Source organism: Scomber japonicus, chromosome 5 (assembly GCF_027409825.1).
Source record: "Scomber japonicus isolate fScoJap1 chromosome 5, fScoJap1.pri, whole genome shotgun sequence".
Classification (NCBI taxonomy): Eukaryota; Metazoa; Chordata; class Actinopteri; order Scombriformes; family Scombridae; genus Scomber; species Scomber japonicus.
Window position 1 is genome coordinate 21,643,483 of NC_070582.1, and position 26,028 is coordinate 21,669,510.

The 26,028-nt window shown below is 40.0% G+C and overlaps 1 protein-coding gene across 3 annotated transcripts in view; it reads right to left on the reverse strand.

Annotated features, from left to right (window-relative positions):
- Positions 1 to 612: 612 nt before the first annotated feature.
- Positions 613 to 26,028, reverse strand: part of banp (BTG3 associated nuclear protein) — a 35,744-nt gene continuing 10,328 nt past the window's right edge. For 2 of the 3 annotated variants that reach the window (XM_053318806.1, XM_053318805.1), the window contains exons 9-13: positions 25,371 to 25,492; positions 23,495 to 23,566; positions 20,390 to 20,434; positions 6,769 to 6,909; positions 613 to 1,814 (exon numbers count right to left, since the gene is read on the reverse strand). In XM_053318806.1, coding sequence (XP_053174781.1) covers positions 1,698 to 1,814; positions 6,769 to 6,909; positions 20,390 to 20,434; positions 23,495 to 23,566; positions 25,371 to 25,492 — 497 coding nt within the window. In that variant the 3' untranslated portion in view covers positions 613 to 1,697. The remainder of the gene's footprint in view (positions 1,815 to 6,768; positions 6,910 to 20,389; positions 20,435 to 23,494; positions 23,567 to 25,370; positions 25,493 to 26,028) is intronic. The other variant, XM_053318807.1, reaches the window with a different exon arrangement.

Sequence of the window (26,028 nt, forward strand, 5' to 3'; positions counted from 1 at the left end):
AAACACAAGTTGAACAGCAGAAGAGGAATACGTAGGAGGCAATGAGGGGAAAAGACAAGATGAAGAGGCAGTGTAACGAGGTCAGAGACAGCAACAGACTGAGAGGAAACAAGAGGAAGCAGCCAAGATCGTGGATGTTGTTTTATCAAGTTCACTTTGTCGCCTAGTTCTTTCCCCCACTCCAAAATACACTATTACATCATGCTGAGCATGGGAAACTTCTCCAAACCAGCACACAGTCTCAAGAGTGACTCACACTTATCTCTTTTTTCTTGCTGACTGCAAAGATACCTATCATCAGTGGAGCATCACTCCGCCACAACATAGTAACACATTCTCTCTGTCTTTACTGAGAAAAACATACTAATGCAGTGGGCACAAAGTGGATTTGAGGAAATTACAGTTCAGAAACTGTTATGATGAGGCTGACAAATTAATTACAGTCCTTGACAAAAACCTCGTTGAGATCAAGTAAAAGCTCTTTTTCCATTTTATCAGGATTGGTGACAATACAGTAGCCTAATTAATGGAGATTGAAGTTGACATGATACATATTTACTTCAAAAAATAGTAAATAAAATAGCTCAACATGAAAAAAACCTCAAAACCAATCTATGATTTCATGCTCTCTTCAATTGTCTACTTCCAGTGGATGAAAGCTTGGAAAACATTTTGATGACCACTGGTGACGGAAATAAAGAAAAAATACAGAAAGAAACCAAAATAATAACACATTTTTATGGCAACCACAAACATGTTTTATTCACATGAATGTATCTTTCACAGAGACAAAACTGGGGAAATAAACAACTTCAAGGTTTTACTGGTATTCTACAAGTAACTTGTATTGTCTACCACTGGCACCAACTTTTCTATTTCATGGTTTTCTACCTCCAAAATTAAAGCTCCCCAAAAATTTCGGCATGTTACAATTAGATGAATCAAACAAACAAACAAAGCTGTGCGGCTAAAACAATATGAAAACAAGCTGAAGAAAGTGAAGGAAGGCAGTGCTCACAGTCGGGATACACAGTGTGGATTGATTCATGGAGAGGGACAGGAAACCAAATTAAGCACAACCAAGAGTAGCTGTCCTTAGCTAAATGTACTTTCCACTGCAGTCCACCACGACAAGAACGATGACGAAAAAAGGAGCACAGCACTGATTGTTTGAGGTGGGATTCAGGGGTTTTGAAAACCCTCACATGGGTTTTGAGGTCAGCCATGTGGCTTAACTCCAAATAACTCCGCTTTTTTCCAAAGTTGATGTAAACACGTGTGTATGCTGATGAAGTGGCAGGGTGACGGTCTGCATAAGCAGCATCCTCCCTGGACAGACAATAATCCCATTGTGTATTCTGTGGTGGGCCAGGTCCCTCTGGTGATGAAAACACCAGAACAACCACAGCTGATTTTGGAGTATCATGGTCTTTTCAAGTTTTCTGTGAACATTTCCACATTGCGACATCTGGTTAACAATGAAGTGTGCAGTTTGCAGAGGAAAACAAACCAAAATTTTAAAAAAAGAAGCAAAGAAAATATCCACTTCCCTCTGTTTCATCAGTGACCCCATAAGTATTTGTTAAAAGGCTTTCCGACTTGATTGCTTGTCTGTATGCATTTATTGACCTCTGATGTGACTCGTCTGGCCGTGCTGTAGGGCAGAGTTCTGGACTGTGCTGCGCCAGATGTTGTTCTCAGGTAGCCACAGAGGTGACAATCTGGACCACCTCTCCATTCTCTCCCTGGATGGCGCCCTGGATGGCCTCTTTCACCTCCATGTCTGCTTGCATGGCCGGGGCCAGCTCAGCAGCCTGGGACACATAAAAAAAAGGGACACATGAAATATACATACATTATGTATCATCCTGCTTGAGCTAGTCCTGAAAATGCTGGGACTGAGGTGAAGTCTGTCCTATGAATGAACACATGGAGACCAAGCCCTGCCCCTGTGTCATTGTTGGGAGATGTCTACAGTGGATAGACCAAAGAAAGGAGCAGAGGAATGACAAGAGATTATAGGAGACATATCAGAGAGAAGAAAGAGGGAGGCAGTTGGTGAAAGGAATGAGAAAAGAAGCAGAGTGGCAGGTATTGAGAGACTTGACAGAAGATAAGCTATTTGTATTTTAATGCTCTGCGACTGTCTCTATGGTTGATGTCTGACAGAGCGAGGTATTGTGTGGGTAAAAACCCCTAAAAAAGATGAGAAGTTCATGACTCAGTCCTTGATGATGATCATGAAGAGTGACTCACTCCTTCCCCAGATGTACGCCAAAGGTTCCCTCAAACACACCTGCAGCATTTAATCCTTCCTCCAGCCCAGCATGCTGTCACTAGACAACAGTATTGACTGGAGCACAGCTGCACCACAGCAGCAAACACAATGCAACAACACATGAGGCCGACACACTGTTACCACTGGTGATACAGAGGCCAAGTAAAACTCATACGGATCCATGTTTTTCATTGAGTGTTTTAAAGTCTGTCCATGTTGAACTGTCATAGCAGCAGCCTTGTTCTCCATTTGGGGAAACTGATAATGGGTTCATTGTGTTGAATTGTAGAGACTGTCCTGATATTACTTTAACAAGAGTTGTTGGTGTTTTGTTGATTCAGCTATAGACCTGAGTGGGAGCTAAACATCTCAAGTCACATTGTGCCACAGATTATCACCAATTTGAAGAAATGTGCCTTTTTATGCAAAGATTTCTGTGCATTGCTCACTACAGTACTTCATCTAGTTTGTGTAATGGAAACTATTATATAGAGGGAGAGGAAAAATGCAGAGATAAATAAATACACAAGTAATTTTTCAAGAACTTGTGTAAATGCTACCATATGTCTGGAAACGGATGAGAGCAATACTCTCAATTCTCAAACACATTTCAGAAATAGTGGGGGAAAAGAACAGTGTTAACCTTCCTCTGAACTTTGAACTGCAAGAAGGTAGTTTTTAAACTCTAGGACATCAAAACCAAACTGTGATAATAACACACTGTGTACCAGGCAGGCCAAGCAACATATCTGTGCTCCCATATTGGCCACTCAGCTAATTGAATATTTGCAATGTATCTAGCAATATTTTCAAGCTGCCCGTTGCACAAAAACAATCTGCAAGCACTGCTTACAAACAAATGTGTGCAGCTGCCCTATTTCACAAATTGCAGATACATTTCTGAGTCCTCCCACATGCTCATGCATGGGTCACACATACTATGTTTCTTTTGATTAAAGTGTCAAAATTAACTTGAGAGAAAATGATCTTGTGTTACAAATGGCAGCTGAAATATTAGGGACACCTGAGAGAGAAAAAAAAAATTAAACTTGACATGATGACTTTAAAGTCAGCACTTCGACATTACATTCGAAATGTTGAGAATAAAGTTGGAATATCATGCCGACTTTAATCTCAGCATGTCGACATTTAAATTGACATGTCGAGATTAAAGTCTATGTTATATATTTGTATGGTTAATCCTTCTGAAAGACACAGTTTTCGGCACAACCTTTTCAACGTTCTCACACTTATGATAACATTGTGTTTCTTGTGGGGGTTTTTTGGCCAGTAGCGCAATTGCTTTCCTCTGCCTCAAAATAGCAACGCGCCACCAATGTGCCTGACCACACCTCATTTTGAGACCAACACACCCATAGACACACAGACTGGTGCAAGTGCATTTGTTGTTTAGACAACGTGGGCGCAGGGCGAGAAAATGACAACTGCGCCGGGGGAAACTAACAAAGACACATGTGCCACGCCCCCCATCCACTGTGGGCCGACTTTATTCTCGACATTTTGAGTTTAATGTCAAAGCGCTGACTTTAAAATCATCATAAAATCATCATGTCGAGTTTAATCTCGTCGCGTAAAAAAATGCGACCCTAATACTCCGTCGTGGAAACGGGCCCTAGTATATTTTCTTATATATTATATTGATCAGTGCTTTTCTTTGTCTTGCTTTATTGCATTCCTTTTGTTTCATGATATGATTTATTTATGGATTACACACACACAAAAATGAAAACACAATCCCAAAATGTTAAAAGACAAAGAAAACAAAGAAGCACAAGACATATTCACCATTCTTTGTGTTTTAATAGCATGCTATAACATTTTGTCATATGACTGATTATTGGTTGGTATGTAGTCCCGCCATGCCAGCTGTCCCTTTACACAGACACTGATCCCATAAGTGACTACCTCCACTGCCAACTTAATGGCAGAACAAGATTGCCCCCCAATTCAGTAATTGTACCTCTTATACAGAACAGCTAGGCAGGCCTTGAACATACTGTGTAAGAGCGGCTATAGTTTCATCAAAAAACACAACATTGTTAACAAGTGGTTTCATTCTGTCCTTCATCAAGTCCGTACACCCTTCCTGAACCCAAGCTCCACTGAGCAGCAAGCTGATGACTGATTCGACCTTTCTGTTTTATTTCTGTCATGATCTGTGTAAAATCAAATGTTAGGAAAAATGAGCTCTTTTAAACCTAAAAATCCATTCAAAAGAAATCAGTTGAATAAATAAACATTTTGATTGCTTGATGTACCACGCAACATGGAGCACAGATCTTGGAATACAGTGTGTGGATTGTCAATCTTTGTGTATGATCATAAATACACAAATAAATTGTGCTTCAGGGTTTATCAGTTTGTATCTGATCCACACTCCAAAAAATTAATCAATATAGGATGCCCTTAACTACCTCCATGCTGCTAGGGGTAAGGAATCAATCACCTAAACGACAAAATAAATAAACAGACAGCAAGATAAAGTCTTTATGTCTTGAGTAGGAAATCCTAAAAACCCGATGTGTGGCTGGTCAGCACATTTGTTCTCTGCATGTCTTGCAGGGACACATATATGATCAATTACACTACAAAGCCTGCAAGGAGATTTCTATCAGGACAGGACATGTATTCCGCACAGCCATAAATCATTTGAAATTCTCTCTGTTTATACAATAATAACACAACAAGGACTTTACTCGCATCAGGCCTGGAGGGTATGCATTTCAGCATGTGACTTGAGGTGGGGAAAAGCGGTAAGGAGAAAATGTGATATCCAACATATTTGGGGAAAATAAACGCATAGAGAACAATGGAAAAGCAATGTTCTTTTATATCCCTAGCAGATTACAATGACCACTTCAAAGGCCACTGTGCCGTGTGCCTGTGCACAATCCTGATTCCATATGTGGCTGTTGCTCAACAAGCTCAATCATCAAGGGATTTTAGGCATATCTACTAATTACCACTTTTCCCCTTGTAACACTCTTTCTTCACATTTTTACTATCTTAAATTACTGTTTGTCCAAACACCCATCATAATGACTGAGAGAAAAATGCATTTTATTCAAGATGGATTATGACAACAAGGAAAAAGGAGACCCATTGTACCTGCAAGTAGTTTAGTTTAAATTGCAGAAATTACTCATATTTCTATTTCAACATTACAGTAATTATGAATGAAATATTACAGGATGCAGTCATTCTCATTCGTCTATCAAACCAGGCAGGTGTCAGCCCCAACAAGCAGAAAGTTTGGTTGCTAGTCAGCATCTAATTTCTCAAAACAAAACTTTCACAGTATAAAAACAGGAAAAAAACAGGACTCATAAAATTGGCAAATGCTGAATATAAGGAAGGGCAGAAAAGTTGAGAACAATCAGGGTTGTTCTTTTTTACTGATACAGATCTGGTTTGACCTCTACTTTAAATAATGATGTGTGTTTGTTTTTTCGCTTTATCAGCAATTCTATGTCATTACCTATGATTTATGAACTTGGATGACTGAAGCGTACATTTTAATTGTTTACCAGAACAACTGCTCCAATTTAACAGAACCATTTCTCCAATTGGATGGCGGTATAGTGTCGAGAATGGGCGATTTGGCAATGTGAGGTGACTCACTGTCTAGCATGAACATGATATTCTCTTGGTTGAGTCACCAGTACAAACAACTGGCAACTGAAAAAATACATTTAAATCAAAAGGTACAAGATTGTGTACATTTTAGGTGATGACTACAATGACTGAGCTCCAAGGAACACTGCGTTTAAAACAATAAAAAAAGCTCACTTTTTTTTTTAATATTCAGTTACTTGTCTACAGTGACACATTTTGAATGTACTACAAATTGTACTTTTGAGGCACTGGCTGGCATTGTATCTGGGTATTGTATATTTAGTATAATTTGAAAACACTGAACTAACAAAAAAGTGATTTTCCAGGAAGGAAGGAGAATTATTTAAGACCTAGGAGACTTAAAGTAAAGTTAGAAGTCAACTTTCAGATGGAAAAGATACTTCCATCACCAACTGCTCTTCCAACTATTTCACTCTGATTGAACACATTTTTATACAAAATTAAATACAATTTTAATCGTGTATAAAACAATGAGAGTTTTCTGAAGAAGCTAAAGTACTAACTGTACCTTTCAGATTATAACTGTTATCTTAACACCTTGCAATTTCTGGCTGAACACAGTAGAGATTAATGGCATCACTAAGGGACTAATTACTGATCTATATACATCAGTGTGAGGAGGGGAACTCAGTTATTTATTATGGTTTAGTTTTTAAAAAAAAAACACATGTGAGTTGTGATTGATTTAGGTTAGTGCTGGGTTCTGTTTTACTTCAAACAGACGATAGTTGTACACTCCAGCACTTGGAATGCTACACAGCTACAAACAATCTGAGTTTGTGTACACGTGTACAAAAGCCTGGAAGAGTTTGTGTTTGGGTTGTGTTTCATACCTGTACAGCAGCTGTGTGATCTGCAACAGGGGCTAGTTGGACATACTGCACTTGGATGTCCGGGGGGAGAGGGGAGCCCTCTACTGCTGTAGCACCCCCATCAGCTGATGCCACCGCTATCAGCTGAGCTCCACGCAGCACCTAGGACGGAGGAAGAGTACAGAGAAGTATTGTCAACCATCACCCATCAACATTTCCAATCCATTCTCAACATTATCATCAGTCAACCTGCAATCTGCTTACATTTCCATATATTGTAAAAGTGTAACAGATCTGATTACACTCCCACTCATCATCTTAATCCAAGCTGAGTTTTACCAGCAACAATTTGGCCACCACTGTGATGATCTATAGTCCACACCAGTGGAAATAAGAACCGCCAAAGCCTCATTTATGTCCTATTGGATGGGTTTATGTTCTCTTATTGATTACAGCCATCAGTGTGAACTAGCATGGTGTAACACAAACACACCACGTTTGTGGCAAAGAAAGAGCCATGTGGTGGTGTCTGAGTGACGTAAATAAACAATTCAGCCAATCTGTCTTATTCCACCCCCTGTTTGTACATTGAGTTGGAGAGGAACTTTATGGTCCATTCAATTCAATTACATTTTACAACTTTTGTCTTCCTGGACTTAGTTTCATTCCATTAGAGTCATATTTAGACAAAGAAATAAAAGTCACGTGCAGAGCATGAAGAAGGAGACATCACAGGGGGATCCTAATCTCCCACCGCAATGGAAGTCAGCCAGGCGACAGTCGAGCTCTGTGGTTTCAGTGCACTAATTACAGAATAGCACAGTGCAGCTGGAGTGTTGTTGGGTATTCCTATAGTTTGTTGAAGCTATTTCTGTAGATAGACTAACCACAAACACACAGAGCATTGGTAGTGTGTGTGTGTATACACTAGTAAAAGGTCACACGCATACACGCACACCGACAGACACACACACACATACCACACACACAGATGGTCTGGGATTAGCAGAACACTGCTGTTAATTTGGATAGCATAACTCCCAAGTGACAGCAGGCACACACATTAAGATACAATCATCCTGTCAACACAAACACAAAGAAGACAAATGAGGGAAACATTCACTCAGCTTTGTGCTCGAGCATGCTTGTTTTTTTATCACAGAGAGGTCAGAGATCACACTAGTATCCCTCCAGTGTGGCCAATGGCTTTCCAACTCTAGGTTTCTCAGTGGTGGTGGTGGTGGTGGAAGGGGAGTGGGGGATATGGCTACTGGTTTGAAAGAAAAGGCATTCCTACATGAAATGACAGCTTGGTCTCGATTATTTTGTTTCCCAGTTTAAAGAACTTGTACTGGGACAAAGGCCTCTTCCAGTGTCTGGCAGGTTTCATATGTATGTAGTCTTTGTGCTCTCTCTGTGATGTTATTTGAGGTCTCAGTCTCCTTCCAGCTGCAGTTGGTGCTGGGACTGGCTGGGACATGCTAAACAGACATTAAAATGTTAAGGGAGAATATGCAAGCCTGCAGAAAAACCCAAACCTCACAAACCTCAATTACAGATGATGTTTGTTGCCCCCTAACCCTTTCAATTCCAGAGTCCCACACTGCCTACCAACCCCCCAGTCCAACCTTTGCTTTGATGTTCTGAGTTTCTCCATGGACTCCACGGATTCAGTTAACCTCCCCGGTGCACAACAACTCGCCTCGTCATCTGAAAGCCTTAGCCAGTTTCACCACAAAATCTGTCGCTTCATCACCAGAATGCACCAGACCCAGTCAGCACGATGGAAGCTATTAGTGACTCATCCCATCAGACAACCAAGAGGCTTCAAACAAACATGGATCAAGGCCGAGTGAACTCTTAATATAGCTTGTTAGAGTTGGTCGAAGTGAGTCAGTGTTTCATAACCCATAAAACATTCTTGATCAGTTGGAGAATTGATCTGAGGGGTAGGCGTAAACAGCATTCGTAGAGTTAAAGGAATAGTCTGAAATTTTGGGTGTGCTTTTTGCTTTCTTACTGAGATAGATGGGAACATAGATACAATTCTCATGGGTGTACACTAAATATGAAGTTGGACATCTTAGCTTAGCTCAGCTTAGCATTAAGACTAGAAGCAGGGGGACACAGCTAATTCTGTCCAAAGGTATAACTTAACTGCCTACCAGTATCTCTCTGGAGAGTCAAAGTCAAGGCGTCACCGGACTAGCCTCTGTTCCACAAGCTTCCATGACTCAATGTAATCTTTCATTCAGTGTTTCTTTCATCAGTCCCTCATCGTAACTTGGTTCCATCCTTATCCATAAAACTCCCCAACAGCTTCTTCTGAAGTCATCTTTTCAACTTTCAAACCTGTATAGGGTTCGCTCCTCTCTGTCCTGCTGTTACCACAGACATGTCTAGCTAGCTGCGACCCCCTCAACTCACTCTTTAATACACCTCCTTTGTTGACCCCTTGCATTTAGCCCTTGAACGTCTAGGGCTTATGGGAAGTGGTGTTTGGCTACTAAAATTAGATGTTGAACCAACAACAGTGTTAAATCATTTTTCAATAAGCTACTGCTCTTATCTAAACATATGAAGCGAGCCGCACAACACACTGTTGAGAAGGGCTCTGTTCCAAGGCTGTCATTTCAGTTATTAGCATAGTTAAAAATATGATTGCAGGTTAGAACAAGGTTTTTTATGTCTGGGACAGAACCCGGAAGTTATGATTCAATTACAACTCTTTATATCTCACTAATTAACATGTAACCTTTGGAAAGAGCCAGACTAGCTGCTTCCAGTCTCTGTGTTTAACTAAACTAAGCTAAGCAAACATCTCCTGGTTCCAACTCCATATTTAACATATAGACATGAAAGTGGTATAGATCTTCTTATCAGTCTCTTGGGGGGGGGGTGGGTTTGCTTCTGTATCCCCACACTTCAACCCACTGTTCTCTCATCTTCTGCATAATGCTCATGTGTCTGCAATAGTATGAATAGTATAGTGTGTACGTATGTAAACATAATGATGTATCTCCACTGTGCAACTTCTGTATCTAAATGTACAGTTACCGGGTTCAAGGGATGCTATGGTTGTCACTTGAGATGGTAAACACTTGTCTCACTCAATTAGATTCTCAACCTCCATTTGAGAGCTGTTTGCATTCTCAGCTGTGGAGCAGCACACAGAGGCTCACAAAAGCATTTACAGATTTGGAACGGTGTGTGAGATCCCTGCAGTGGTTACACAGGAACTGATCTGGTCCACATCCTGTCCCACAGCTCACTTTGTCAGAACAACTCGTCTCTGCTGTTTGGGTGCAATACTGTCACACTTGGCTTCAAAGTATGAGTAGCTCGAAAAACAATCAAGCGCTCAAGAAATGTACATCCACTTCAAAGAAGCTGTTCAGAAAATGTTACTGGAAAATGTATTTCAGTCTTGTAGCATAATATTTATTTCCTTGTAGCATACATTATTAATTTGTTGTCTATGATTACCTCAAGGTTGGAAGTTCATATAGAGTAAAACACTACAGAGTGCTATTAAGCAATTACCTGAGTACTAATTACGTCTCATTTGGCTAATAGGATATAATTATAATCAGAATCATTAAGCTTGTTGGCAATGATGCAAAAACAAAAATAATTACAAAATTGTATCAAGGAAGGGTTACATGATGTGGAAAAGTATTCTGCCTGTAGATTATGTTGAATCTCCAACAATCATGAAACATTGTACAGAAGGGTAAAAAATACTTGATGAAACTTTGTTGGAGCAGACAAGTACCCTCACACTGGGAAAACTTTGCACTCTTAACTGCTTAACTGCATCAGTTTTCAACTAAGGTCTGAGATGACTCACTTAAAATGTAGTCTAGTAAAATGGATTTGACATTGTGGGCTCAATTTGTCATAAACAGGGGCCATCAGCAGATCTTAAGTGCTTTAGTTCCTGTTGACCTCAATGTTTTAGCGACTGGGACTCTTAAATAATCAGAGCTGGCTGGCGGGCCACCCTCATGCTGGAGGGCCAAAGAGCAGAGCAGACAAGCAGGATTAAAAAAGATATGTTACCATAGCACAGCACTGGAGAACAAGAATACTGAGCAATCAACAGCATCTTAAATTTTCTGCAGGCTTTGCTAGCTGTTATGGCCTTGAGAAAAATGGGACAGAAAAAAATAAATCTTTCACTGATGCTGTAATGTTTTCATTAATGTATTCAGGACCACAAAGAAATACAGCAACTGGAGAGAAAAGACGCATAAATGAACAACACCAGCTTAATCCAAAAAACAGTCATGATTCCAAGAACGAAAGACAATAACTAACAGGATAAATATGACATTTATACCCGGCCATCATCTCAACTTGCCTGATTTAAAATGCAGTTTGTGTCTTTTTATTTTATATGAAACTAGTTAAACAAATAATGAGGGATTAAACAAAATATGGGTTGTTCAGAGATAGAAAAGTGGCCCTGAATTCTAGTCTCTATTCAATCCCCAATAACAGTGTCAAAATCATGCAACAATCAAAAAATTTGCAGACTGGCATCAGTTCCCAGGCTAACAGGAGGTCTCAGTAAATGTCAGCTGTGAATCAGATGAGGCTATGAGTCACCTGCTTAGTGTGCACATGTGTTTTTGCATCTGAGAAGCTTTTTTTCTTTTTTTCTTTTTAGATTTTGCTTCAACTCCACAGTAATCAAGGCACACTGGAATCCCCAAAACACAAGAGGAAATGGAAATATATACACACACACACACACACACACAACATTTTTCTGCGCTCTAAGAACTGGACCGCAGATGTAAATTGCCTATATAGCTAACTGTGACTCAACAGTTGTGTTGTGCATGGCCCCTATTAAATAAACTAATAAACTAAAAAAAGACAGAGTGCCACACAAATCTGGTTCCGATCATTCCCAAAGGAAAACCTCCTCCTCTTTCAGATCTGAAAAAACCCAAAAGCAAAACAGGGAAATGAAAAAAGAAACATTTGGACTTTGGAGTGGATGGAACTTCCTCTCAGCTTCACAGCCGTCAACAACATCTGCGACTGCCAACCCTGGACAGATGTCCAAGCAGTAACACTAGCTCTGGGTGGGTGGGGCAAAAGAGGGGGGGGGGGGGGGTGTGGTGTGGACGGACTAAAGCCTGGCTGTGATTGCGCTGTAAAGATGCCCAAAGACACAGTGGTATTCTGAGTGCTTGTTTAGTGTAGACTGGGAAAATGAGCACACTGGCCTTAATATGTCTCGCCAAAACCATTAATGGTCTTAGTTACACATACCATTTATTTCACCTTTGAGTCTGAAGAATATTCAGATTTCAGCTGGACCTCAGCTCATAAAATGATAGAATAAACAACCGTGGACTTGTGATATAAATATAATAAATGTCAGAGTAGAATTAGAAGCCAAAATGTATCCTTACTTGCAGGTGTGATGTTAAAACTTTTGGCAAGTAATATTATAATGCTATAATTACTGATATATCCATCTCCTGTCTATATATTATTCCTATAGTATTCTTTGAATACATACTTGTCATGAAATCTAAATGTGTTGCAAGATCCCTGATCTGGTTAACTGACCCACTGCTTCCCATCTCCCACCCACACCCTGACAATGTTTCGACATCCGAGTTCAACACCTGCATCCAATCAAACCCTCCCTTGCATCCTTTGCTCCACAACTCCCACTAGCAGACTGGGAGTCCGATTCAGACAGGGCTCAGAGAGGTTTTATGACAAAGCTAGCTTGACTTGAATTCTGATCCACCACCGGCAAATCAAAAGGGAACCGATGACAAAAATAACAGCAGTAATTAAGAGTCGGGACCCTAAAACAAGAAGGAAGAAAGAAGGTCTCTGTTCTCTAGTGCAAATCCAAACTTGGCAAGCCAAACTGACGGAGGCATTTTTATAATGTCTATAAATTTCTTCATTTAAGATGATGACTTTTATAATGTTTCCAATTATCCTATTTAATTCAATGGAGCCAAAGGAGATGGCATACAGATTGTAAAACTCAACTAACAGAATATCACACTGCGAAAAATACCCATCACAAGTCATTATATCTACTATTAAGTCAGTTATCTTCAAATGCACATCAATGTAGGCCAAGACGTTTCTTAAACCAAATGTCATTTTACTGACACAGCTGGAGTGATGCATCTTATTCTGTTTTCAGTTAATTGTATTTCCCTTTTCAGGAAAGGATAAATAAAAATGCATTGAAAACAAGAATAAAAAAGTACAAATGACCTGAGACTGACCTTTTAAAGCAGTAAACATGAACCTCCAAACACAATTTGTACTGAACTCAACCAGCTCATTTGACACGCAGCAGCCAAAATTTCTACTTCAATTCTCAGATCTGCCGTGAAAGACATCTGCCCTCTTACATCACTGTGTAAGACACTGGAGTCTTGAACTCAATGAGGCATCACATCTGTCAGATACAGTCACATTTACTGTAGTCTGTACAATTGCCAGCAGCAGCAAAAAGGAAAACAAAACAAACCATTGCACAGACACTCTCGTTTTTTGGTAAACAGTCATTTCAACATTTTTTTTTCCTTTCTCTTGTTTAATTATATTTAATGTTTAATAGTCACATTAATATTGAGGAGAATGGGTGGTCTAATATATTATGTTTTGTTGGTATTTAAATTGGTAAGTTTTACAAAACCCCTTTTAGTTACTTTTACTTGTTAGTGTCAGTTATATAAGCTGTTCTGCAATTACCACAAAAATACAAGTTTTATGGCTCTCCATGACTACTGCTCGTCATGCTTTTTGTTTTCCAAACACATGCCTCGTGTGTGTGTGTGTGTTTGTGTGTGTAGACCAGGGCTGAAAGATTTTGAAAAACAATATTTAATTTTGATTGATATCGCAAATGCAATATTAGAGTAAATGATAAATGCCACATCATTATTCTCATTTTCATTGAAAAAACATTTTGACACACATTGCACCTCCTGCAATTTGAAAATTACAATTTCAATTAATCATTTAGCCCTAGTGCAGGCAAACAGAATCAGACTAAAATCAGACTGATGAGACTAGTTCTGTTAACTAAGTTGTCCCTTTTCTGATTATGACTCAAATGTGTGTAAACACCCCGATTCAAGACAGATGTATTGCCTTAACCTGGTTATAATAAATGTAGAATCCACTAAAACGCACTGACTATTGCTGTAAAAAATGCTTTCCCTGTCAGGATCCTGTTGGAGTTGAAACTGATGAAGCGCTGTGAGCCTGGGATTGGTGAGGCAGGGCTGCGCCAGGCCTGTGCTGATTGTGAGTCACACTGAAATGCATCTAAAACATCTGGTCCCTCTTATTCACAAGGCCCACTACCCTGGGCTCTGCCTAAAAAGACAAAAGCAAACATGACTGGGGGTACCCTTCTCTGCCTTACAAACACCCACACATATATTCAGAACTTTGGATTCGACTGATCTGTAACCCTTTATCTGCAGGCCACAATGCCACAAGGACACAAAGCAGACCGCTGCTCCTTTGAAACAGTATCCACGAGTAGGCCTCTAAATCCTTCACTGCTTATGCACATCCCACTTACACTAAACATTGGTCATAAAACATCTCGCTTTATCTTTTTATCTCATTTTTACCCTCCCCTTGTGCTGTGAATCACAAGAATCTCAACATCCCCTTACACACTAGAAACAACATTCTTGAACAGAGAGAAAAAAAGCGAAACTCAAGCCACGAGCCAGCATTTTGATTCCAGGACAAATCACACCCTGATTCTATGAGGTTAACCCTACAGATTGTTCAAGCATCTGCTTTGCATGTAGCAATGACGAATCATAAAGTACTGTCCTAAAGAGCCAGATCTGTACCGAAGCTAACAGGCAACAGGCATCAAAAGAGCTGATGTCTCTGGTAGTTGTCACACAAGCGCACACACAACTGTAGAAACATCAACACTTCCAGTGCAAAATGAGTTCAGAGGAACTGAGTTCAAGACGTATTTAATCATCCATTTCCTCATCATCTCTCCTTCATGACCTCACTTTAGTCTCTCCTCTATAGACTTCCTTCATTTTTCTGTTTTTCTTTCATCTTCTTCCTTTTCAGCACCATCACTCGAACACAATATATACTACCTCTATTTTTCCTGGTTATGGACCAGTACTGTGTTTACAGGTCTTGGCAGAATCGCTGAAGGGACCAGTGCCGAGCCGGACTCTCACTCTCTTCTATCTGTGACCCAGTTCCCACACTGACCATGAACAATGCCGCTTGGGAGGATCCAACAGATGCACCGCAACATGTGTTGACAGGAAGCAATGGCAGTGGTTCAATAAGGGAGAGGAAATGAAGTGGGGGGGGACTGTGTCCAGACTCTTGACAATCACGTCCAAAACCCCTGATGGGCGGCATTCAGGTCCATCATCAGTAAATAATGCAGGCAGATGACAAGATCAGTAAATTTGGTCAAGCTTTTAAGCTGTCTCTTGAGATGTGCTGTTTTTTTTTCAGACACAGCAGGGGTTTTGGCCTATCTGGCAAGAAGAGTCTTACTCAACAGTGTTGCTATTCTGTTTGTTTTGCTGCAAATATTATTTTTATTTTCTGTGGTCAGAGAGCTACATAAAAGAGAGGCAGTAAAGATGAGTAAGAGAGAAAGGGGGCATCTGAGGCCACTGTGGGCATGTTGTGTTTGTCTGAGCCATTTGAGCTACCAGAGGGCACCACCCCTTTCTGTGTTTTTATGTGGCACATGGAACAACAATGCATTTGTATAACAGAGTGGGTTTTTTCCCATTCACAGCTCAACTGGTTTCAGTTTTCAATCATGAATGGCACAAAACATCTCCTCCAGACAGTCTCCCTTTTTGGCTTTCCTCTCACCATCTTTTTTCTCCCTCCCTTCCTTCCTTCTCATCAGCCATTCCTTTTATCTTTCATTCCTCCATTTGGTCTGCATCAGCGCAGGGTAAGATCACAGCAGAGAGAGAAGGGCACTAGATAAGAGGCTATGACAGACAAGGAGTGTAGTAAAAGACTAGTTATTTTATAGTTTCTGGGTCTGCCTTCTCTTCCGTCTCTTTTCCATGAGAGGGTTTTTATAGTCCGGCAGAGATCCAGTTTTTCTCAGACTTTCAGCTGGCACAGTCAGGGCTACATTGGCATCGACAGATGTGGAACCGGATACGCAAACATCTGCTGCCAAACTAACTACACATTGAAAGTGTACGTGAGCAGTTAGACAAACACACAAACAGTGTAAAGTAGTAAGATATGTGTAGCACACTGCACTGCTCATAGCAGAAAATCTCCAGTGGCAATATAGGGCATAATAGGTGGACAGAGGGCAGACTGAACAGTCAGTTTGCAGTCCTGTCAAAAATGTAACGGTACCTGTCTCCCAGACTACAGAGACATCTACATTTATTTTGCCAGTAATAATGGAGCATGCTTTAACGAGGCACCAAATCCTCTCACTTAACTTTTACTGAAAATGTAACTGACATGACACCTCCAATTTTTGACAAATACTGCTGACATAAACCAAAATGAGCTAGGTGCAGAGTAGACAACCATGGAAAACATGCACATAAATGAAGACTATGATGGAGTCACAGAGTGGAAAAATGCCTGTGTGAAGCTGTTAAAAATCGTAGCCTGTGAGTGTGACAACTTTTCTTTGTGTAATGGTCTAAATGCAGCCAAGATTTGACCTGAAAGCGTTAACGTCTGACGGTTAATGTGACCTTGAGTGGCTGCATGTGGCACATGGCCTTTAAAAGAAAGGTGTAACAACACCTTCACACAGATGAAAAGAAGGCAGAGCAAGATGGAGAGTAAAAGAACACCCCAGAGAAAGAAACAGTGAGAAGAGAACTCTTGTCTGATGAATAGTGTAGGCTAGTTTACACAAAGATAGCCTCTGTACTATTCCGCCATATTACAAAAACATAACTTTTTTGATGTAAGCCTCTCTGTAAACAGACAAATTAGACATTTAAGAAAGCACACAGGATGAAGTCTGATTTGTAATGTCTTTGTCTGAGGTTTTTAAATTCTGGTCCAAGATACACGCAACTAATCACGATAAAGGCATAAGATGTCATTTGTATGCAACCATATCTGTCAAAGCCATTCATCTCCTTGAATAAGCTTTATCACTAATAGCATGTTTGTTTGGGTCTAGTTTGTTTTGAGTGTCTATGTTCTTTCTGGGTTTCATCACATTTATGATTCGCCCACCCTCCACTCCATGAGAATCTGAGAACATACAAGGGAACAAATGCTGCCACTGTTGTATACCACAACATTTGTGTGAAAAGCTCGACCTGCAACATGAGGTCTCAAGAAAAAGTCACAGTGTATTTGTTTTGGCACAGCATTCATATCATTTTACAGAACTAATCAAAGTATGAACTAAAAAGACAGAGAAAATAAAAGCTTTTTATTGGACAAGGCTTCCAGACACTGCCTAGGGAATAGAAGTCTTTGTGCAGTTTCTAGTTCTCACATACTGGGACTCTGTGGTGTCTGTCTGCAAGAAACAAAAACCTTCAAACATTACACACTGCAGCTTCAAACTGCATTTGTTAGTGCATGTTATGTTTATGGCACGGCGTATACCCTATACAACAGCTGATCCTGACAGAGCCGATGGAAGTCGACAAAAATGGGTACATGAAATCTGTGAGATGATTTGATACTTGCTGGAAATGTGCCTTTTAGTGCAAAATGTAATCAAACTCCGGCCAAAACCTGTTCTAAGATCCTATAGAGAGAGACAAAGAGGAATGCTGCTGTCAGGCTCAGAAAGTAGGTCAAAAGAGGACTCAAGCATGCATGTGTGTTTATGAGTGTGAAACAGAGAGGGAGCGTGAGGATGTGTGGTGAGTACCTCAATCAATTGAAAGCAAATATGGAGCCAAACAGCTAATAAAACAACATAAACAACCCAAACAAAGGAGGCACGCACACACTCAATGGTGCTTTGAACCTATAAGCTAAGTGGAAGACTTAGATATTAACCAGACATTAAAATGAAGAACTGAGCAGCTGAAAGTACATGGTACCAGATGGTGGGTGGCTTGCAACTTCTTCAGCCCAAACTTTAAATTTGTTATACAGCAAAAGTGATGATGAGTTTTCAAGTGCAACATTGAAAGCTTTAACAAATTCCTTATAAAGTATTGCTACTGTTATCACATTACTACTCCTACTACTACTACTACTTCTACTACTGGAACAAAGCACGTTATTGCTTTATTGACTGAATAAATAGGTTGTTACTTGCATTACATTCTTAGGCCTCTTAAGTCCGTTCATTGGCGTAGTACCTGGAAAAATCTTCGTCTTATTCCGTCTTCAGTTCAAGCCAGACATTTCTGAATTATGAGCGGAGTACTCATGCTTGAGCCAGCAAAATGGCAAATACAACTCCGGATGTGTGAATTTAAGGCTGCAGACGTTATTTTTGCTATTTTTACTCTATTTTTATTCAAGAAGAAAGCAGTGTTGTGATCTTACTGTTGTTAAAGGTGTTGTCAAGAAAAGAAAATATGATCCAATGAGGCTGATTTGAGCAATAGTTTCATGAGTTTGAATGCTTATCAGATATCAAAACATCACACTGTGTCCTAACCCTAACCCTGGGTTTTGTTGCTAGAGCCCTCTGCCACTGCAGCCCCGCTGTGGCAGGGTCGCATGGTCCCAGATACAGCACAAAAATTACCTCATTGAAATGAATGTCTGAAAACCACCATTGTGCTACAGCATTAAGTCAACCGATTGTTTTATGTTCCTGTGACTCTGTTGCAATGGCTCTTCTGATTATTAAATATTCTATGTGGAGAACAAAAAGGATCAAATAGTCAAATTCTTCTTCTTAGTGAACAGCCAAATACAGGTTGACTGACAAAATTTTGAGTCGGTTAAAGCCCTAGTCTTCAGTCGTCCACATTTGGCCTGAAATGGTCATACACAGGCCGGCTCTGCTTTGATCGAGACTCACTTAGATCTCAGCAGAAAGAACAGAGAAACAGAAAGGGCCCCGGTCCAAAACATCCAAGACAGAGATGAAGGAGGGGCAAAGCATGAACAAAAACAGACACTGCGAGTACAAAAAGAATTAAGTGTCTGTGCGCGTGTGTGTGTGTGTGCACGTGTGTGTGTGTATGGTGTGTGGGAGGGCATGTTTCTAATAAATACATAATTGTCATGTCCAATTGTATGTAGGAGGCTGTTTGACGGGGTGCACCTGTCCAAGTCGACAATGTAGAAGCAGGCTAAAAAATGTCATTGCCTGGTCAGCTGATTACGTTTATACTGCATACCAGTAAAGACAAAGTGACAGTTAGCAGCTTTCGTACTTATAGTATTGCAAATGCTAGGTTCATAATTTTGAGAGACTGTGACTGGTCTTTTTTAAGGTGATAACTCTCAAACACTCTCGGTGACTTATACAAGAGAAAAAATTAGATTGGCCAGTGACTCCTTATGTTAGAAGAAGCATATTTCAAGTCATATTTTCTGGCACATTGATTTTATGTTGTACTTCTTGTATAGTACCAGTGCAATACAAGTATTTGGACTGTTTGTGTTGTATTAGTTCTCTCTCTCTCTCTCTCTCTCTCTCTCTCTCTCTCTCTCTCTCTCTCTCTCTCTCTCTCTCTCTCTCTCTCTCTCTCTCTCTCTCTCTCTCTCTCTCTCTCTCTCTCTCTCTCTCTCTCTCTCTCTCTCTCTCTCTCTCTCCTATTTAGAAGTCCTCAAAATAAAGGCAAAATATGGGAAATGTATGTTTTCCAGTTGAATGTGGCCATCATGGATGCAGCATTGGGCAAACTATGGGCAAAATATTCAGCAAATATCCATAACACATTCACGTCAGCATCAGCATCGTAACACTCATAGTGACAATATAATAGAGGGTGTGAACTTCACATCGCCACACGCGGAAATCACTGTGGTTCACCAACCTGATTGGCAAAATGCAAACATCCAGCACCTGCCAGTTGCATTTGCATGGAGAAATCACAGCTAAATTTGTAATGAACTAGTTGTGCAATGACTGAAGAAACAGATGCAGCGATAAAATTCAGGGTCACGTTTTCACAGACCACTGAAGGCTGTAATGCATTAAAAGAGGTAAAGATATCAATTCAATTCAGAGAGAAATCTGGAATCCTGGTACAGAAACAGAGATGTTCTTGTCATGTTGTGTCAGGTATGTTACATTTTTGAGGAAAAATATTAAAATTGAGCTAGATAGCGACAGACATCACAACTCTCCCAGAGTTGTGGGAGTCTCCTGCATATTGATAGCAGCTCCCGTGATCACACACACATCATTTGTGGAATCTGCCAATACTCTTATCCAGTCTCATTAAAGTAAAATTTCATTTTTATTTTTTTATGAATGATGCACTGACTGGTGAGCACTTTAAATTTCGTTGTACTTGTGACAATGAAAATAAAAGGATCTATCTATCTATCTATCTATCTGTCTATCTGTCTATCTGTCTATCTGTCTATCTACAGTATCTATCTATAGTATGCAGTGATAAAGAATATATGGTTTATAGTCTGTAGTGATTAAATATATTACTAGAACTACTAGCTTTGTTTACTGTGAATATGTTCTTACCTGTCCATCCTGACCAACATGCACCTGGTGGATCTGGAGGTTTCCCTGAAATAGAGAAATTACATGTCATGCCAAAACCCCAATGTCATATCAAATATACACAATTATTAAGTTATTTTGATCAGCAAACATAAATCTATACAATAAGCACAACTTTTTTACTTCTTGGTTTTCCTGGCTATAATTTGTGCTGCATGGCAGTGATACTATATGAAAAGTGTTACAACTGTTTATTTTGGGTTGTTTAATATTTTGGGGGCATTTTATGCCTATATTAGACAGTGAAAGTAGAGAGAGATGACAGGAAACAAAAAGGGATAAAAACAGGGAATGACATGCAACAAAGGCCTGCTAATGGAATCAAACCTCAGTCGTCCCAACCAGTGGGCCCCCTGGTTACGCCATCACAAGTTTTTATGGCATTCTGGGCGTACAATGTTTGTCATGTGTTAATACACGATGACATAATAATTATTCTATAAATTAAAACAAAAACACATTTTGCAGGCAAATTATTCCCATCATGATGCAATGACCATGATAACATTTCTGACACCCACAGTGATATTAACAAGACCACATAAGAGAGGACACCACAAATGCTGAATTTAGCCTCAGCTGTTTTCTCCTCCTAACTGTATTTCACATATATATGCAGTGCTGTCTGAGCTGCCATATGGCCAGAGAGCAGTGTAATCTCTCAAACAGCTCATTTCCTTCTCAAGCACGCTAAAACCAATGTCTTTAATGAAAGGGGCCAGTTCCTAATGAAAACATATTCTGTGAGTGGCAGTTGGGAGATGTGGGATTTTGTTGCTAAGCTTTGAACTCTAAAAAACAAACAATATCATGGAATAGGGGAAAAAAATCTGGGCTCAGCCACAAAGAGCAGGAAAGGCTTTAGAGCTTTTCTGCCTCCAATTCACTCCATCTCTCTCACTCAATCGTGCATTTCGTCCTCTGAGTGCTCTTTAGCACAACTGAATAGGAAATGAGAAAAACACTTGGTCAGAGTGTCAATTGCTTTTGCATAAATGTCAAGCTGTCATGCATGTGTGGCACATATCATATACACTATGTGATTACATGTGTATGTGTGTACACAGACTGGCGCCTTGAAATAAATCTCTCTCCCACATCCTCGATAAATCATTAACAATGATGCTGATGCAGAAATTCCTCTTCAGCAGTCGGTATGGTTTTGAGTTTGATTTGAGTGCATGCAGAGATGTCTGGTGGGGGTGTGTTATGTGGAAACTAAGTCATACCCCCATGCTAAGGGTGCAGCTGTACACAAAACTCAAGGTTCATGTGTACTTTATATGATTTTGGGGTCAAGGTTCAGTACGATTTTGGTGGAGCAGAAAAAAAAGAAATGTAAAAAATAACATTTTGATCTTTAATTTTGAAAAATGTAAACATTCACTGATGTATTAATTGATTGGTCATAACAATTACTGGAAAAGTTTAGTTGTTCTGCAGAGGAAAAAGAAAACAGCTTTTCTGTTGCTTGCAAGGAGTCCAGACATCTGCTGACAGCTGTTTATGCTGATTTATGGCCTAACTGTATATAAAGCAGTTGAAACAAGCTCCATCTCCAGCAGCAACAACAGTAACAGGCTGCTCTAACACTGATGCTTCACTATTAATATCTAATGATGTCACATATAAGAATATATTAGTCTGAGGGACAAAACCAATACTTTTACTTTCAGAGGTTTTAACTACATTTTCCCTTTCAGAACTGACTCTTACAACCTGCTGTCTGACCAGAAATCAAATGTTCACTCCGCCTTGAACTTCACTCAAAGACGGAGAGAAGTCAACAGTCTCAGAGAGGGGAGTGGGATGGGGAGACGTGGTATTGTTTCACTACAGAGATAACGGAGCATATTGTAATTATAACATCGCACTCGGTCAGTGTTTTGGGTCTCTTGTTTGTCATTCTGATGGCAGCGACACTACAGGGTAACACGGGTAACCAGGCTACCTTGGCTAAAGCGGTTAGCATATGCCCTGCCATGAGTATACTGTAGCAATGTGGTGCACTGCCAAAACGCTCCAGGGGGAATTGCGCTCATTGAAGTGGATTATTAAACTATTTTGACACAAATTGTTTGGGTCATGAAACATATTCTTTATACACCTGCATGTACTGGACTGAAACATCTGCTTTTGCCAAAATTCACTAATTAATTAAATGTCAGCCATTAATTAGGTGTAGTTTGCTTCACTTGGATGTCTGTCATCATGGAAAAAATATGCACAATAAATGACGGTTAATGGTTATAACAACGCATACTTTTCAGATGACTAGTAGTATGCTCTATTATATTATCCTCTCTTTTGGAAGGAGGCTAGTTTATAGTGTACAAAAAGTGAATTGTGCAACCACAAATGAATGATGCACAGCTGAAGTGGGATCAACCCTAATTTTCTGAAGAAACACTTGGCGGGCTTTCAGTGTTACAGAGAGCCTCATCACAGGACACCTGTTAGAGCAATGCGCTGGACAGCAGCTCTCATTGTGTGCTGGTTTTTGCAACAAATCCCTCTACTGGCCTAAAAGACATGCAGTTGATTTCATAGCAATAGTGTCATGCAACAGTGTATATGTGCAGGCACCTCTTTGTTTATAATTGTTCTATGTTGAATAGTAATCACCAAAAAAGCTTGACAAAAAAAATGCATCAGTAATTATTAATGTTTATCTATTCCACTATTCACAAGCTAAATAAGAAGAAAGTTTTTGTTTCTGTAAATTCAAACCGTCATTGGCAATAGTTTAATGTCAGCAGGTAATCGGGTGTACAGCTGCTGAATCCAAAGGCTCCCACAAATATTAAAGATTATTTCAAATAGCCAGACAACACACAACATACTGACAGTCGCACACCAAAACAGACAGCATTCTTTATTTTTTCAGTAAGCCACGTCTTGCTGAAGCCTGAGTTCTCTGCAACAAAATGAATTCTCCTGAGTGATGTGTTTGCTAAGAAATGTAATACATCAGGAAGAATGACTCACCAAAAGGAGTGGTTGACTGTTTCTTTTCTCTCTCTCATCCTAACACATATATACACACAAACACACATACAAACTTACCTCACTGTCCTGTGTGATCTGCACTTCTTCTCCTTGTGGCACCTGGGCAATGTGCAACTGACCCTGTGGAATCTGAGATAGACACATGAAGAATTAGACAGCTTAAGTTGGAATGAATAATGTGATCAATAACTCAACAGTGTCCTTTATCCTAATAACTATTCAAATTAAATAATATATATTATGTATTAAGCAGCAATTTACAGAGCGTGATTAAAATAGTTAACTGAGCAGTCTTAGCATGCTGATGACAGACAGACAGACAGACAGATAGATAGACAGATAGATAGATAGATAGATAGAAATTTTGTTTAGCAGTTATCAGAAAATGGTTGCAAAGCTTACTCACTGGGAGTAAGTGCATTTGATTTCTTGTGCTATATTAGAAGCACTCATAAATTTAAGGCTCAGCTGCACCCTTTAATACTCTGCAGAGTATCAGGAGGATAATAATGCTTACTGGACTCCTGACAATTGTTCTCTCCCACTCCTCCATGTTCTCCCTAACTGTTCTTCCTGCCTGTCTGCCTTCCATCTTTTATTGCCTGTTTGTTCCTTTCTCAGAAATGCTCCTATCATCAGAACCATTAAACCAGTGCATCATGTAGCAACCTATTAACAGCAGAAGTAAATCGTGTAGTAGCTTTGTACCACCAGCATTACATGTAGTGAGTGCACCAATGACTGCCGGTGGAGCCTTGCAGCAGCTCCTCTAACTGTTCAATTGTGTGTTATAATCACAATTCATTGTTTTTAAGTTGGTAAAACTGACTTTTGCACTCAGGCAAGAAAATCTGATTCAATTTCTTCATGAAACACACACACTTTCTCTCAGCACGTGTGTATCTGTCACTGGCTGTTTAACTAAGCAAGAATGAGTCAAGGTGCCTTTCTTGTCACCCTCCATGGCGAACTTTGAACTACAACTTGGCATTTTAAGTACCGGTACTAGTTTGATAAATCCCACAGACACAATGAAACTTTAAAAAACTGATGTTTGAGACCTTCACCAGACCATAGAGTTTGATTGACTGACCAGTCTGTCTCTTGCTACCTAAAACTGACGTTATTCCATACTAATTTTATATAGTATATAATATATACTAATCTTCATTGTATATCTATTTAGTATACAAGAAATAAACCACACCATTTTGAAAACTTTAATAGTTATTTTCTTTTTCTTTTCTGAGTTGTTCTTGAGCTATTTTGCCACCATTCACTATTATTTTCTTCTTTTTTTTCAGCTGTGAGTAATTCCTCTGTTTCCTTTTTCTCACTACATTGAGGCAGATACTATACACCAACAGCACACTCAAAACTTCTAGTACTTTTAAGGATGCATATCAACTGTTTTGAGTATACTTTCTAATTTAGACTAATTTCATATATATAAGCATATAAGTATACTTCGACTAATTTCGTCACCTGCCAAGTGTGAACACCTGCTTAGAGTTAGTGTGCAGTATGGATTTTCGACATACTTTAGGCCCTTTAAGTAATTCAGAGCCACAGGGAAGACAAGATTAAATAGCCCCAGTCACTTCCTGTTAGCCCGCCCACCCATAATGCTGTAGTGGGCCTGATTGTGACCTTTGACCACAGCAGCTGTACAAGGTCATCCATCCCTGAGCATCGGCTGCCACTCCTTCATTTATTTCTGCTGTATGTGTCATTGTGGTGGGTGGTGTTATCTGTCCTCACACATTACAAACCCTGCTCTATGGGACCATCATATGAGTCCACTGCAAAGAAAACCCATGAAAGACAAAGAAAAGATCTTTAAAAAGTCAAGTGAGGATAATTTGTTGAGTGTTTGTGTACAGATAAAACTGGATGCAGATAAAGATCAAAGGATGAAACATCTGACACTCACCACCTGAACTTGTCCGTCCTCGCCAATACGGTGGAACTGGACCTGCTGATTGGCCAGCGTGTAGTGCAAGGTCTGCTGGTTGGCAGTCTCAATGTGGGCCGTTTCTTCCGCCATGCCTCCCTCTGGTTAGGAGGACAAACAGTGTTGTCATTGGTGTGCTCATGTTTACAGTGTGATCGAGGATGACACAGACAGACACACAACCTACACACGCCCACACATGATCATACAAGGGGCCTGAGTAATGTCTTGTAAAAGCCTGGCTAATTCCCAAGCCATCTGCTGCATGATGGCATGTTTATACTTTATCAAATGCCTAAATACACAACAAGGACTATCCAGCTAGACATCCAAACATACTGATGGTCTAGCGGCCAAACACAAACTCTAGGCCTTAGTTTAAACACTCGCTATCACACCAGCAGTCAGAAACCCCAGCATGGATCCATCACATCACCCACTACAGCACCACACTACCCCAAAGACATCAAGACACAGTGCTCAAAGACAGCAGAGCGCTCAGTGATGGTGATGTCTACACCACAGGCTACAAAATAAACAAAATCACACCTTCTCCTGTGAGATGTCAAAATGTGCAGCAATAAATAGACCATCTGGGAAAAGTGAAGACTGAAAGAATTTGTGGTAATTTCTCGTA